Raw genomic sequence first — 14,075 nt, forward strand, 5'->3', positions numbered from 1 at the left:
CACTGCAGAGACTGACTGTCTATACTGCAATAATCCAAACACTGCAGAGACTGACTGTCTATACTGCAATAATCCAAACACTGCAGAGACTGACTGTCTATACTGCAATAATCCAAACACCGCAGAGACTGACTGTCTATACTGCAATAATCCAAACACCGCAGAGACTGACTGTCTATACTGTAATAATCCAAACACTGCAGGGACTGACTGTCTATACTGTAATAATCCAAACACTGCAGGGACTGACTGTCTATACTGTAATAATCCAAACACTGCAGGGACTGACTGTCTATACTGTAATAATCCAAACACTGCAGGGACTGACTGTCTATACTGCAATAATCCAAACACCGCAGAGACTGACTGTCTATACTGCAATAATCCAAACACCGCAGAGACTGACTGTCTATACTGTAATAATCCAAACACTGCAGGGACTGACTGTCTATACTGTAATAATCCAAACACTGCAGAGACTGACTGTCTATACTGCAATAATCCAAACACCGCAGAGACTGACTGTCTATACTGCAATAATCCAAACACTGCAGAGACTGACTGTCTATACTGCAATAATCCAAACACTGCAGAGACTGACTGTCTATACTGTAATAATCAAAACACTGCAGAGACTGACTGTCTATACTGCAATAATCCAAACACCGCAGAGACTGACTGTCTATACTGCAATAATCCAAACACCGCAGAGACTGACTGTCTATACTGCAATAATCCAAACACTGCAGAGACTGACTGTCTATACTGCAATAATCCAAACACTGCAGAGACTGACTGTCTATACTGTAATAATCCAAACACTGCAGAGACTGACTGTCTATACTGCAATAATCCAAACACTGCAGAGACTGACTGTCTATACTGTAATAATCCAAACACTGCAGAGACTGACTGTCTATACTGCAATAATCCAAACACTGCAGAGACTGACTGTCTATACTGCAATAATCCAAACACTGCAGAGACTGACTGTCTATACTGCAATAATCCAAACACCGCAGAGACTGACTGTCTATACTGCAATAATCCAAACACCGCAGAGACTGACTGTCTATACTGTAATAATCCAAACACTGCAGGGACTGACTGTCTATACTGTAATAATCCAAACACTGCAGGGACTGACTGTCTATACTGTAATAATCCAAACACTGCAGGGACTGACTGTCTATACTGTAATAATCCAAACACTGCAGAGACTGACTGTCTATACTGCAATAATCCAAACACCGCAGAGACTGACTGTCTATACTGCAATAATCCAAACACTGCAGAGACTGACTGTCTATACTGCAATAATCCAAACACTGCAGAGACTGACTGTCTATACTGTAATAATCCAAACACTGCAGAGACTGACTGTCTATACTGCAATAATCCAAACACCGCAGAGACTGACTGTCTATACTGCGATAATCCAAACACTGCAGAGACTGACTGTCTATACTGTAATAATCCAAACACTGCAGAGACTGACTGTCTATACTGCAATAATCCAAACACCGCAGAGACTGACTGTCTATACTGTAATAATCCAAACACTGCAGAGACTGACTGTCTATACTGCAATAATCCAAACACTGCAGAGACTGACTGTCTATACTGCAATAATCCAAACACCCCAGAGACTGACTGTCTATACTGCAATAATCCAAACACCCCAGAGACTGACTGTCTATACTGCAATAATCCAAACACTGCAGAGACTGACTGTCTATACTGCGATAATCCAAACACCGCAGAGACTGACTGTCTATACTGCAATAATCCAAACACTGCAGAGACTGACTGTCTATACTGTAATAATCCAAACACCGCAGAGACTGACTGTCTATACTGCAATAATCCAAACACTGCAGAGACTGACTGTCTATACTGCGATAATCCAAACACCGCAGAGACTGACTGTCTATACTGCAATAATCCAAACACTGCAGAGACTGACTGTCTATACTGTAATAATCCAAACAGCAGAGACTGACTGTCTATACTGCAATAATCCAAACACCGCAGAGACTGACTGTCTATACTGCGATAATCCAAACACTGCAGAGACTGACTGTCTATACTGTAATAATCCAAACACTGCAGAGACTGACTGTCTATACTGCAATAATCCAAACACCGCAGAGACTGACTGTCTATACTGTAATAATCCAAACACTGCAGGGACTGACTGTCTATACTGTAATAATCCAAACACTGCAGAGACTGACTGTCTATACTGCAATAATCCAAACACCGCAGAGACTGACTGTCTATACTGCAATAATCCAAACACTGCAGAGACTGACTGTCTATACTGCGATAATCCAAACACCGCAGAGACTGACTGTCTATACTGCAATAATCCAAACACTGCAGAGACTGACTGTCTATACTGTAATAATCCAAACAGCAGAGACTGACTGTCTATACTGCAATAATCCAAACACCGCAGAGACTGACTGTCTATACTGCGATAATCCAAACACTGCAGAGACTGACTGTCTATACTGTAATAATCCAAACACTGCAGAGACTGACTGTCTATACTGCAATAATCCAAACACCGCAGAGACTGACTGTCTATACTGTAATAATCCAAACACTGCAGGGACTGACTGTCTATACTGTAATAATCCAAACACTGCAGAGACTGACTGTCTATACTGCAATAATCCAAACACCGCAGAGACTGACTGTCTATACTGCAATAATCCAAACACTGCAGAGACTGACTGTCTATACTGCAATAATCCAAACACTGCAGAGACTGACTGTCTATACTGTAATAATCCAAACACTGCAGAGACTGACTGTCTATACTGCAATAATCCAAACACCGCAGAGACTGACTGTCTATACTGCGATAATCCAAACACTGCAGAGACTGACTGTCTATACTGTAATAATCCAAACACTGCAGAGACTGACTGTCTATACTGCAATAATCCAAACACCGCAGAGACTGACTGTCTATACTGTAATAATCCAAACACTGCAGAGACTGACTGTCTATACTGCAATAATCCAAACACTGCAGAGACTGACTGTCTATACTGCAATAATCCAAACACCGCAGAGACTGACTGTCTAAACTGCAATAATCCAAACACCCCAGAGACTGACTGTCTATACTGCAATAATCCAAACACTGCAGAGACTGACTGTCTATACTGCGATAATCCAAACACCGCAGAGACTGACTGTCTATACTGCAATAATCCAAACAGCAGAGACTGACTGTCTATACTGCAATAATCCAAACACCGCAGAGACTGACTGTCTATACTGCGATAATCCAAACACTGCAGAGACTGACTGTCTATACTGTAATAATCCAAACACTGCAGAGACTGACTGTCTATACTGCAATAATCCAAACACTGCAGGGACTGACTGTCTATACTGTAATAATCCAAACACTGCAGAGACTGACTGTCTATACTGCAATAATCCAAACACTGCAGAGGTTGACGATAAGTTTTCGTGAATCACAAGAAATGCTTTATCACACACGGGTTTCCTTTAATCTTAGTGTCTTTAGTGACTGATTTGCCATTTACTTACTGACATGTTTCGTTGTGCAGCTCGCTGATGAGGAAAATGAACTGAGGAAAAAGCAGGAACAAGCACTGATGGAAAAACTTCTCGAACAGGAGGCAATGATGGATCAACAGGATCAAAAGGTTATTATACTTCCAGCTCCGAAATGTATGGTGTTGGACAAAAGACACTGGAGTCTAGTAAATTCAATCCAATTTGCTCAAGTTTCGATTGAATTGTGGTGTTCTTCACCTATTGTTTGTGTCTTAAAATGACAACAAATTAAACAATTTATATTCGCCCATTGTGAGAATTTGTGGAAATGCAATGCACCAATATCTGCAATTTTACGAAAATTGGGAAACGGAATATTGGGGTTTCTTCACTCACCGAGAAGGGAAATGCAACTGCTGCGGTGGGAAAAATATCCGAGTTGGAGATTTATTTTTCCATTCTGTTATTTTCAGGTTTTTTTTCTAAGTAAAGTTAGAATTGAAAGTAAATTTCAAATTTAAAGTTAAAATAGACGAACTGGAAATATTAGTCAACTGTGCTTTCAATTCGGTTACTCTGGCCTCGGATTTGAATTTCCCATTGAATTCACTCTGAATTCTCACTCTAGTTAATAACCCGGCCCCACAGTTTTCTTGGTGATTGAGTGTTCCGTTAAGGGGTTCGTAAACATTACGTATAATTGTCTTTTTAAAGATGCTATTCTATGACATTTACTCTCCTTGTTACTTTATTGCAGTCACCGTCCCATAAATCCAAAAGGCAGCAACAAGAATTAATTGCAGAGTTAAGAAGGCGACAAGTTAAGGACAGTAGACATGTATACGAGGGAAAAGATGGCGCTATTGAAGATATCATTACAGGTACAACTTCTCTCTCCCACCTGGGAAAATTAGCATCTACCTTAAATATTACGTTATGTACACTTCGGACACTATTAAATATTGCTTTCACTATGAACATAGGGATTGTTTCAACTGTGGGACAAATTTATATAAAATAAAAAAAACAAAAAAAAAAACAACATAATACTGCATATAAAGAAAAGGTACAGCTATTAAAAATGTAAAGGGATAATCTTGAAAAAACAAAAAACGTTTGGTTATTCCAGAAAAAAACTAATGATAAAAAATGCACAGCTCCATAGTTTAATGTAACTGAGCGAATCATAGAACTTTCTCCTGCAAGAACGTTCGGAATGTTCTGTAGCCATGCAAGTGGGTTCTTGATGCTCTGCAGGTGCACAGATTTAGCGGACACCCAGAGGGTTTTTTTCTCCGTAAACATAGAAATCCGATTTTACTTTTACTGTCAATATGCAATTTTTTATCCACATGGGTTATTAAATGACCTACCCCTGCTCAATGCCAGCTTTTTCCATGCACCGAGTATTCTTCTAAGGTACTTTTTTGTTTCTGAATTATTTGCTTCCTACGCTTCTCTTAGCCTCTATCCTTAGAGAGCAGTTGATGAGCATTTCAGTGCTTCTGAGGTTTGGAAATTGGAACATAATCTATCCTTCTAAGCACTGACAGCGATTGCTATATTCTATGCTAGCTCGTAGTAAAATTTGCAGCTTCCAATATGCCTTGTATAACTTCGCTTTTCCTAACCAAGAAGACCATAACTGCCTTATAATGCTAAATATGCCTTTAAGTAAATATGCCATAAGATTCTAACGGATATGTTGTTTTCCAAATGGAACATTCGCATGCAGATATGAACATGTTAGTGTAGCGCTTATTCTGCCCTTTTCTCTGCAAAATCATAAACGCAGAAAAAGTAGCAACAATTTAAACTGACTGCACCATTAAACATTGTTTGTAACCCACTAGATGATGAGTATTTTAAGAATAAATATGTAAATGCCTGCACTTTTGCTACTGTCAAAATGTCATTGTCAATTTTTCAAATATTATTATTATTATTTTTTTTACATAAGTAATAATTTTGTTTTTAAATAATAATATTATCGTCTTTGTAAAATTTTAGCAATTTGTGCTAGCTTATTAAATACTCTTTATCCATTTCTTATAAATGTGATTTCTTTAAAAGGTGCAATATTTAAGTTTAGGGATATAATACTGTGCAGTTCAAATCATTAATGTAAAGTTATAGTAAATGAATTCCCATCACTGTGCAGTACTGAAGATATGTAATAATTTACTTTTGAGCTATTTGACTGATCATAACTGTTTCTGAATGTACCATGAAAGACAACACAAATATCTAATACTCGTCTTCTGCCAGTAACTAAAATTCCATCTACAGCCAACATTTGTTTGAAATTAACTGCTGCGGTGGCTTTAAATAAAGTGTAGCTTTTCAAAGAAAAGGTTGCTCCAACCAAGCACACAAAATTATTTTGAAAGTTGATTTAATTTTATTGTAAACATATCCCCTAGAAAATATTGGGTCAATTTCTACAATACGTAATAGTCCTCAACAATTATATCATCAAAACATGTGGTGGATCCGTATACATGATAAATATACCTTCAGTCATTTTCTACACGCATGGTTGTGTAAATATTGTATAGCTACCGGTATATTGTAAGAATAACTGTCATTGTTGTAGCCAATAGGGTTCTACATTTTTCTGAATTAAATCATTTGTTCTACTCCATCCCCCCCACCCCCCCAAGATTTTGGAATTTTAATTATGTTATAGCAGTTGCTTAAATATTTGAAGTAATGACCAAATTAGTTGTTTATTTATTTTGAACTGTTTAAAGCCAACCGAAAATAACGTCAACAGAACACTAACAATTGTACTAACACAATACATCCTTGCTTTTTACTGTCTTTGTTTGTCTTCTCTGGCTGTTATTTTCTATGCAGTGCTGAAGACAGTGCCCTTTACCGCACGAACAGCCAAGCGTGGCTCACGGTTTTTCTGCGACCCAGTTCTCACTGAGGAATTCCATTATTAAAATATTACTCTTTCACACCTGATGCTCTTAAAAGGTTGCTGTAGGTTTTTCAAAATACGTCTCCATGTTTCGGAATGACCACAACTATCTGAGTGGATTATATTGCCTGTTGTCCGCACAGAGTTTTATTATTTGTCACTTCTCATTGCATGCCATGAATATCCGGTGCATATGTGATCCCTCAGCATAGTTAGTATTCACAGGTTCTGCATGAGACATTTGGCCATCCTCATTTGCTAAGATCACAAAACGTCTAGTGTTCCCCATGGAAAAGGAAGTGTGCTATGTCACCAAATACTACTTCTGTGGCATTTCACATGCCTTTTTTTATGCAGCTTTGTAATTAAGTATGGGTTATGACCTTCATAAACCTTTGAGTGCCAGAATATTCAGATGAAGAAAACACAAGATTTACTAAGGCTGGTCGTTATGTTATTTCTACCCCGCAGTACCAGTGCCCGCAGTAAGACCAACCATAACATTCCAGCAGTCATTGGTCTACTTTTTCAAGATTGTTATCAGGTCTTGTAAATTATACTCATACCCCTAGCTTTCTCTACACTATTGTGTTCCGTTAAATAGAAGAAGGACATCTACATGTGTGTAAGTTCCATTCAGTAGACCATGTTCAAAGCATTTGTTACCTTGTATACAGCAGTTGCTCTGCCTAACTGTTTGGAACACTATGGACCTCAAAGTGAAGCATTTTGTCCTGTGCATTAAATGAGCATTTTTCTTAGTTGCTATGGCTTGTATTAACTGAGTTATATTGTTTTGCATAACATTTTATTAACGAACAGGTCTTTAAAGTGTAGTATTGATAAATAATTAATAAATCCTATACATCGCAATGGTGGTGGAGCACTCTAGTCGTAAAAGTTGGAAGTGTCCAGAGTATAAATACATATAATTATACAGCAAAATTTGAGTCCTGAGATCTGTAGGGCTGAATCTTTTTTTGTAAACTGTTCTAGCACTTAAAAGGTTTTGAAGGATCTTTTAATTTTGTTATTTTAAATTGTTCTGCTCACCTTTTTTTAATTACCAGATCATGATTGTTTATTATTGAAGTGTCTTCATTATCTTTCTAACTCCCACCTGCATGACGTCTATTTGCATGAACATTCTGGATTCTGCGCATGAGTTTCTTCTTTTCACATTTTACAGTTCCAAGACAATATGGTTCCTGTGAAAAAACAATTTGTAGAAGATAGTGAAATACCACAACTACAGTGGAGGCCTGAGTGTTAATAGGTTAGTACAGCACTCACCCTTCCTCAATGGAGAGATGAAGGTAATAACAACAAAAATATATATAGTGTAATATTATGAGGTATCTGAAATACAAAGCGTTGGAGTGAGAAACCTTACAATATTACACTATAAATGTCCTTTTTTTTGTGGTTATTAACTCCATATCTTAATTGAGGAAGGGTGAGTGCTGTGCTAACCTATTAACACTCAGCGCTCCACTGTAGTTTGTGGTATTTCACGATTCACTACACATTTTGTTTTCACCGATTGGGTCGTGGTGTTTTGGGAAGCACCACACATAGTTATAGCAGCTTTTTTGTTCGTTGACATCATTTATATACACTTAATAAGCTCCTGTTTATCACAGACCTATTTGCCACTGTAATATGGTTTCTGTATTATCATTATTATTATTATTGCCATTTATATAGCGGCAACAGATTCCGTAGCGCTTTACAATATTATACGAGGGGGGATTTAACTATAAATAGGACAATTACAAGAAAACTTACAGGAACAATAGGTTGAAGAAGACCCTGCTCAAACGAGCTTACAGTCTTAGGAGGTGGGGTGTAGAACATAATGTATGCAATAGATAAATGGATCCTATTGCATACCTCCCAAATTTCAATTGGACAAAGAGAGTGTGAGTAGGAATGTAGCTGGGGCGGGCTGTTCTGAGACATTGCAGATGACTTACTTATAACAATTTATGTAATTAAAATGTAATTTAGATCAAGAACAATGATTTAAATGTGCTTATTTTTAAAAACATTTTTTTTTTTTTTAAAGACACATTTCTTGTGTGTATTATTTCTGTGGAGTTCTGTTCTATATTCTCAGACACACCAACAATATGGAGCTACTAGAAAAGAGGGACATTAGGAGAGAAAAGAGAGATAGAGGGAGTTGGGTCCAAAATAGGGACTACCCCTCCTAAATCAGAACACCTGAGTGGTATGCTATAATCCATACCAAGATAAGGGATAGAAGACTAATGGATTCAAATACAAAATGCATTAAAACATGTTGTTACCAGTTGTGCAGTTGTAGAATAGTAATGCCAAGAAGCTTTATGATACATTATATCATGAACTAACCAGATTATCAGGAGAAACAAATATATCTGCAAGAGTAGACCATTCCATTCCATTAATTTGGGGGCAAAATCATAGATTAGTCCAGACACAAAGGACCAACAAGAAGTTGAGCTTTGCGTCCAGTTGCGTCCCGTTGTTGGATAGTTCTGTCGTAGAACAGTAAATGTTATTGTAATGGAACTGCAAAAAAACTGCTGTGAGGTTGTATCTATATTTCACTGACTGTGGGTGATATTTTACAATGCCTTTTTTTGTTTTGTTTTTTTGTTTCCTACAAAACTCACAACATACAACAAATCATTTTACATCATTCATAGATCAGTGTATTTCACTGTGCCGAGTGTCACGTATCTAAGTGTTTTGTGAGTTTTGTGCTTTTTTAAAATGTATTTATTTTTAATATGGGTTTATTTCGGAAAGCAAAGTCGAATGTCTTTTGAATAATAATCTTCCTTTCATGTTAATTGCTGCATTAATTATCTTTCTGGGGCCAATCTTCAAAGCAGCTTGCCTTTACAATCTTTCACAATTCTGAACAGTAGTTAAAATAATGAATGTATCCAGAAGGCCACCTTGTCCACTGCCTCGCTCTGCTTAACTCCCCTGCCAACCGCCGTGTCCTATCTTTCGTTCTTCGCTAGCACCTAACACCTGAAGCACTCAATGCCGAGCTATTATTGTCTTCACTCCCAAACCATCTATTTATTACTTTTATTTATTTAACCATCATTTTGTGTTTTCTCTTGTTTAGCCCTAAAGAAGAACAATATAACTAAATTTCCAAATGTTCATTCGAGGGTAAGGAATTCATCTAGCACAGCGGTGGTGGAAGATACACAGAGCTGGCAAGCATCATTTTTTACTTGATTCCTCCTCTCTCTTTTTGTGCCAGACTAGTTTCTTATAAGTCATATCACAAAATTATTGAAATTTTGGAATTTATTTACATCAGCAATTTTTTTTTCATTTGCAACCAACCATAAAATATCATTATAGGCCACTGAGTTTGTTGTTTTATCCAATTAAATAATTTTGGATCACTTTTTGCAAACTACATGGTTAATTATAATAACTCGTTATTGAGTGAATTAACCCTCATATAGAGGATTCTTCTTAAGTTTTTGAGTGACAGATGGGCGAGAGATGATGCAAAATATTGTATATGGTCCCCATATTAAAAAGGTTCTTAAAAAAAATAAATTAGGTAATAATTTTCAGTAGGTAAATTTAAAACTTATGCATATAACTATGCATATAAACATACAGATTGTTTTAAAAGCTGCTTTTTAGTGGCAAATATGTAAAGTAAAAATGTCATCTTGATGCAATTTAAAAGTATATTTTATTAAATGACTGAATCATTCATAAAAATCTATAATTTCTTCACAATCGTATCAATATCACCAGTAATTAATTCAGAAAGCTCAGAAACAATTACATTACAAACATTCACATCGCTTGGAAACATTCGTAATCGTAAAAATGCTTACAGGGTTAACTACTTAAAGGGACACTCCAGGCACCCAGACCACTTCTGTCCATTGGAGTGGTCTAGGTGCCAACTCCCATCACCCTTTACCCTGCAAGTGTAATTATTGCAGTTTTTATAAACTGCAATAATTACCTTGCAGAGTTAAGTCCTCCTCTAGTGGCTGTCTATCAGTAAGCCACTAGAGGGACTTCCGTGTTCTTAGAACACGAAAAGTGTTTTAAACAACGCTGGACGTCTTCACGCTATTTGAGGACCTCCAGCATTGCCGAAATCCCCATAGGAAAGCATTGAATATTTGAATAATGCTTTCCTATGAGGAGGTCAAATGCGCGTGGTCATTGCCGCACATGTGCATTAGGTCTCCCCCGCCGACATCAGCCGGCGGGGGAGGAGCGTGGGCAGAGCCTGACCCAGCGCTGAAGGGACATCAGCGTGGATTCAGGTAAGTCACTGAAGGGGTTTTAACCCCTTCAGCAACAGGGGATGGGGGGTGGGAGGGAGAGGGGCACTACAGGGCCCTGCAGTGCCAGTAAAATGGATATGTTTTCCTGGCACTGGAGAGTCCCCTTTAACATTAAATGGACACTCTAGTCACCAGACCCACTACAGCTTAATAATGTGATTCTGGTGTCTATAGCATGTCCCGTCAGTGTTAGCACTGTAAACACGGAACTTTCAGAAAAAAAGGCAGGTATTTACTTTGCTGTCTAGGAACAACTCTAACGGCAGTCACTCAGACAGCCACTAGAGGTACTTCCTAGTTCAGTGCTGCACAAAGGCGTTGAACGTTCCCCATAGAGGTGCATTAATTCAATGCATCTCTTTAAGGAGATGGGTGTTTTGCAATAGCCTATCAATGCTTTCCTATGGAAAAATATTAGGGTGGCTTAGATCATCAAGATTGAAGATCTCTGCTATAGGGGCAGGGCCATGTGGGGCCAGCTGCGGTGAGAACCGGTGCAGAGTGGCAGAAAGGTAAGTCTCCATGGAGAGGGCGGCTAGGGACCTGAAGTGTCAGGACTACACTGTCAGGAATACGTGTTTGTATTCCTGACACTATAGTGTTCCTTTAAACACAGCCAGAAATATTGTGAAAATATGTTTCAGCAAAATAGCTGTATTTTTTAATTAAAATTGTAATAATTTAAAATTGTGTTGAGCTGAGGACTCTATTACTCTGCAGATCACAGCTGCAATTTATGGTTTACATTCTGCTGACGGTTTAACACTTTTAACCAGTGATGTCATGGAATGTCAGAAAAAAAAAAAACAAATTCTTGAAGGGCCAGTGATATACTGGTACCTTGTGGCTCACCCAATTCCCCAAAGCTCAAACCTCACGTTTAAAATAAAGGTGGTGAAGACATCTTGACAAAAGGATGTTAAAATATTTTTTAGCTTCCATTAAAATGTCCCTTTCACTGTAAGAGTAGGATTGTGGAAACATGACACCTTACTTGGCTATATACTAATTATATATTAAAAAACGTCTTTTTACTTATTTTATCAGTAACAAAGGAACACGCACATTACTGGGAGCTTCAAACTGAGATTAGAGCCTCTAAGTAAATAACCCCAGGTGTGGGTAAAAGAATAGGAGTTTAATTACAAAAAAAATATATAATCATGCATTAAATAAACAGTAAATACACTAAGCTAATGATTGCTGTTAAAGCGATTAACTTGCACATACTTCCTCTTGGTGTTGGTGTAAGAGTTAAAAGACACACTGATAATGGAGCATCTTAGAAGGGTTGAGCAAAACTGGGAATGTTTAAATTTGTTTGTCAATATTGCTCTCATTTAATATATAGAATAGAAAGGATGCACCATCCATAAAGGTTCTGCTGGGACCAATTGATGTCACGAAAGAAGTAGATCACCTTCAAATCATATTTAACACCTATAATATTTACTTTTTTTCTTTCTTTAATATATATATCATATCTATAGCATATGAAAAAAATCTAATTTGGCAATGTCAAAAATTATTTGTAATTAAAGTAATCTGAATGCAGTTAATCTAAAATTAGTGCAAAACATTTTTTACTGAAGAACAAGCATTCTGTTGATGAGTATACTTTATTGAGTTTTTTTTTTTTTTTTTTACAAACAGGAAATGATCTGGAATTGTCCATTGGCTTTAATTTTTAAGGACTTTTGATTTTTAAGCTAAAAACACAAAAATAGGAAAATAGACCCTCCCGACTCATTCATCTTTTCTGATAGGCTATTTCCTTTGTCAATTTCCAATAATTGACGATTTACTGAATAAGTCTGCTTAGGGACAAAAAAAAATAAAAAATCAAGACGGTATTGTGAAAGCTGCGTTCGATTCTATCATAATTTTTTTACAAGCTGCTTTGATTGGCTGCCAGCAGGATCTCTTTATTTCTTTCATTTACTAAAACACAAAACATCCACTAATATTTTTCTCCTCTGGCAGATCTTAGAAGCCAGCCGTACAGAAGAGCCGATGCGGTGAGGAGAAGCGTGCGAAAACGTTTTGATGACCAGAACAACATGCGCTGTTTAAATGGTGCTGAAATACCCATATGACCTGGAGATATACAGCGTAAAACAGAGACAGTGTGGGTGACAGAGAGCTCTACTGCCTTCATGTGACTGCAGGTTTTGCAAAGAACGCATTTTACCTTTGAACGGCAAGGCTCAAAGTAAAAAAAAAGCGCATATGTTAAAATGCGTTGGGATCTCCAATGGAACTGATATATATTCAGCTGTAGCTAACAAGTGCCTAAAACTAAAATACCTGTTCAGAATTATCAAAGCAATATGACTTGATTTGATCGGGTATTCTCTACTCCAATACTTTACTCAGTATTTTTAACCAAAATGTAAAATACATTTGACTTTTTGTTACATGCAATTTATTAATGGGCAATGTTGGTTTCTCGTTAGTCTATGAATAAGTTACGCTGGTATACGACCTGCTGTGGACTTTTCGAAGGGGCCTGTTCACAAAAATGTTTGCACTTATTTGGTCTTTAATACTCAAGGGCTTATGGTGTGTGTGAAGGAATACATTTAAAATGAACCTGCACCTTTAAACAATATACACATCTCAATAATTGTATGAACTGGGAGTGTTCCAAAATACACTCAATCAACTGCCGAAATCATGCTAGCTATTACTCCATACCCATCCAATTGGTTTATCATTTGTGGGCAAAAGTTGTCCATAAGTCACATGACAGGATGTTTTTATTTTTTATTACTTATTAACTAGTACTAAGTAATTAATCACTCCATTAAGGCTGGCGGTAATATTACTGTCTGCTCCAAATATTAGTGTTTTATTTTATTTAAAATTTTTTTATTAAAGTTCACCTGCATTTTATGTTTATTTTTTATTTGCTTATTTTGATATTCCATCCGGAACCTCTACACCAATGTGAACGACATAGATTTTTTTTTTACATGATTTAAAATGTAGCAGATACATTGAATACAGTTTTTACGACATAGATTTCCTCTCTCATTTCGCGATGCATGCCATATTGTAGCTTTGCAGCTCAAAGAGAGAAATCACTAGAGCTCACACGTCTGTCAGTTACTGCAGTTTGATATATCTAACCCAATAATGCAAGGTTCTAAACCTAATATCCCCTATCGAACAACTCAATTCCTTGTTCAATACAAGCAGTCTTCTACTGGCTTACCTTATGATAGTAACTAAATATGTTCATTGTAAAATGTATTGTATAGTATTTAACC

General features: G+C 37.1%; 1 protein-coding gene across 3 annotated transcripts in view; it reads left to right on the forward strand.

Annotated features, from left to right (window-relative positions):
• Positions 1-13,602, forward strand: part of FMNL2 (formin like 2) — a 179,241-nt gene extending 165,639 nt beyond the window's left edge. For 2 of the 3 annotated variants that reach the window (XM_063429520.1, XM_063429521.1), the window contains 3 exons: positions 3,594-3,692; positions 4,301-4,424; positions 12,787-13,602. In XM_063429520.1, the coding sequence (XP_063285590.1) occupies positions 3,594-3,692; positions 4,301-4,424; positions 12,787-12,899 (336 nt within the window). In that variant the 3' untranslated portion in view covers positions 12,900-13,602. Of the gene's footprint in view, positions 1-3,593; positions 3,693-4,300; positions 4,425-9,599; positions 9,647-12,786 lie in introns of all 3 variants that reach the window. The other variant, XM_063429522.1, reaches the window with a different exon arrangement.
• Positions 13,603-14,075: the final 473 nt, after the last annotated feature.

This window comes from Pelobates fuscus, chromosome 8 (genome assembly GCF_036172605.1).
Source record: "Pelobates fuscus isolate aPelFus1 chromosome 8, aPelFus1.pri, whole genome shotgun sequence".
NCBI classification, from domain to species: domain Eukaryota; kingdom Metazoa; phylum Chordata; class Amphibia; order Anura; family Pelobatidae; genus Pelobates; species Pelobates fuscus.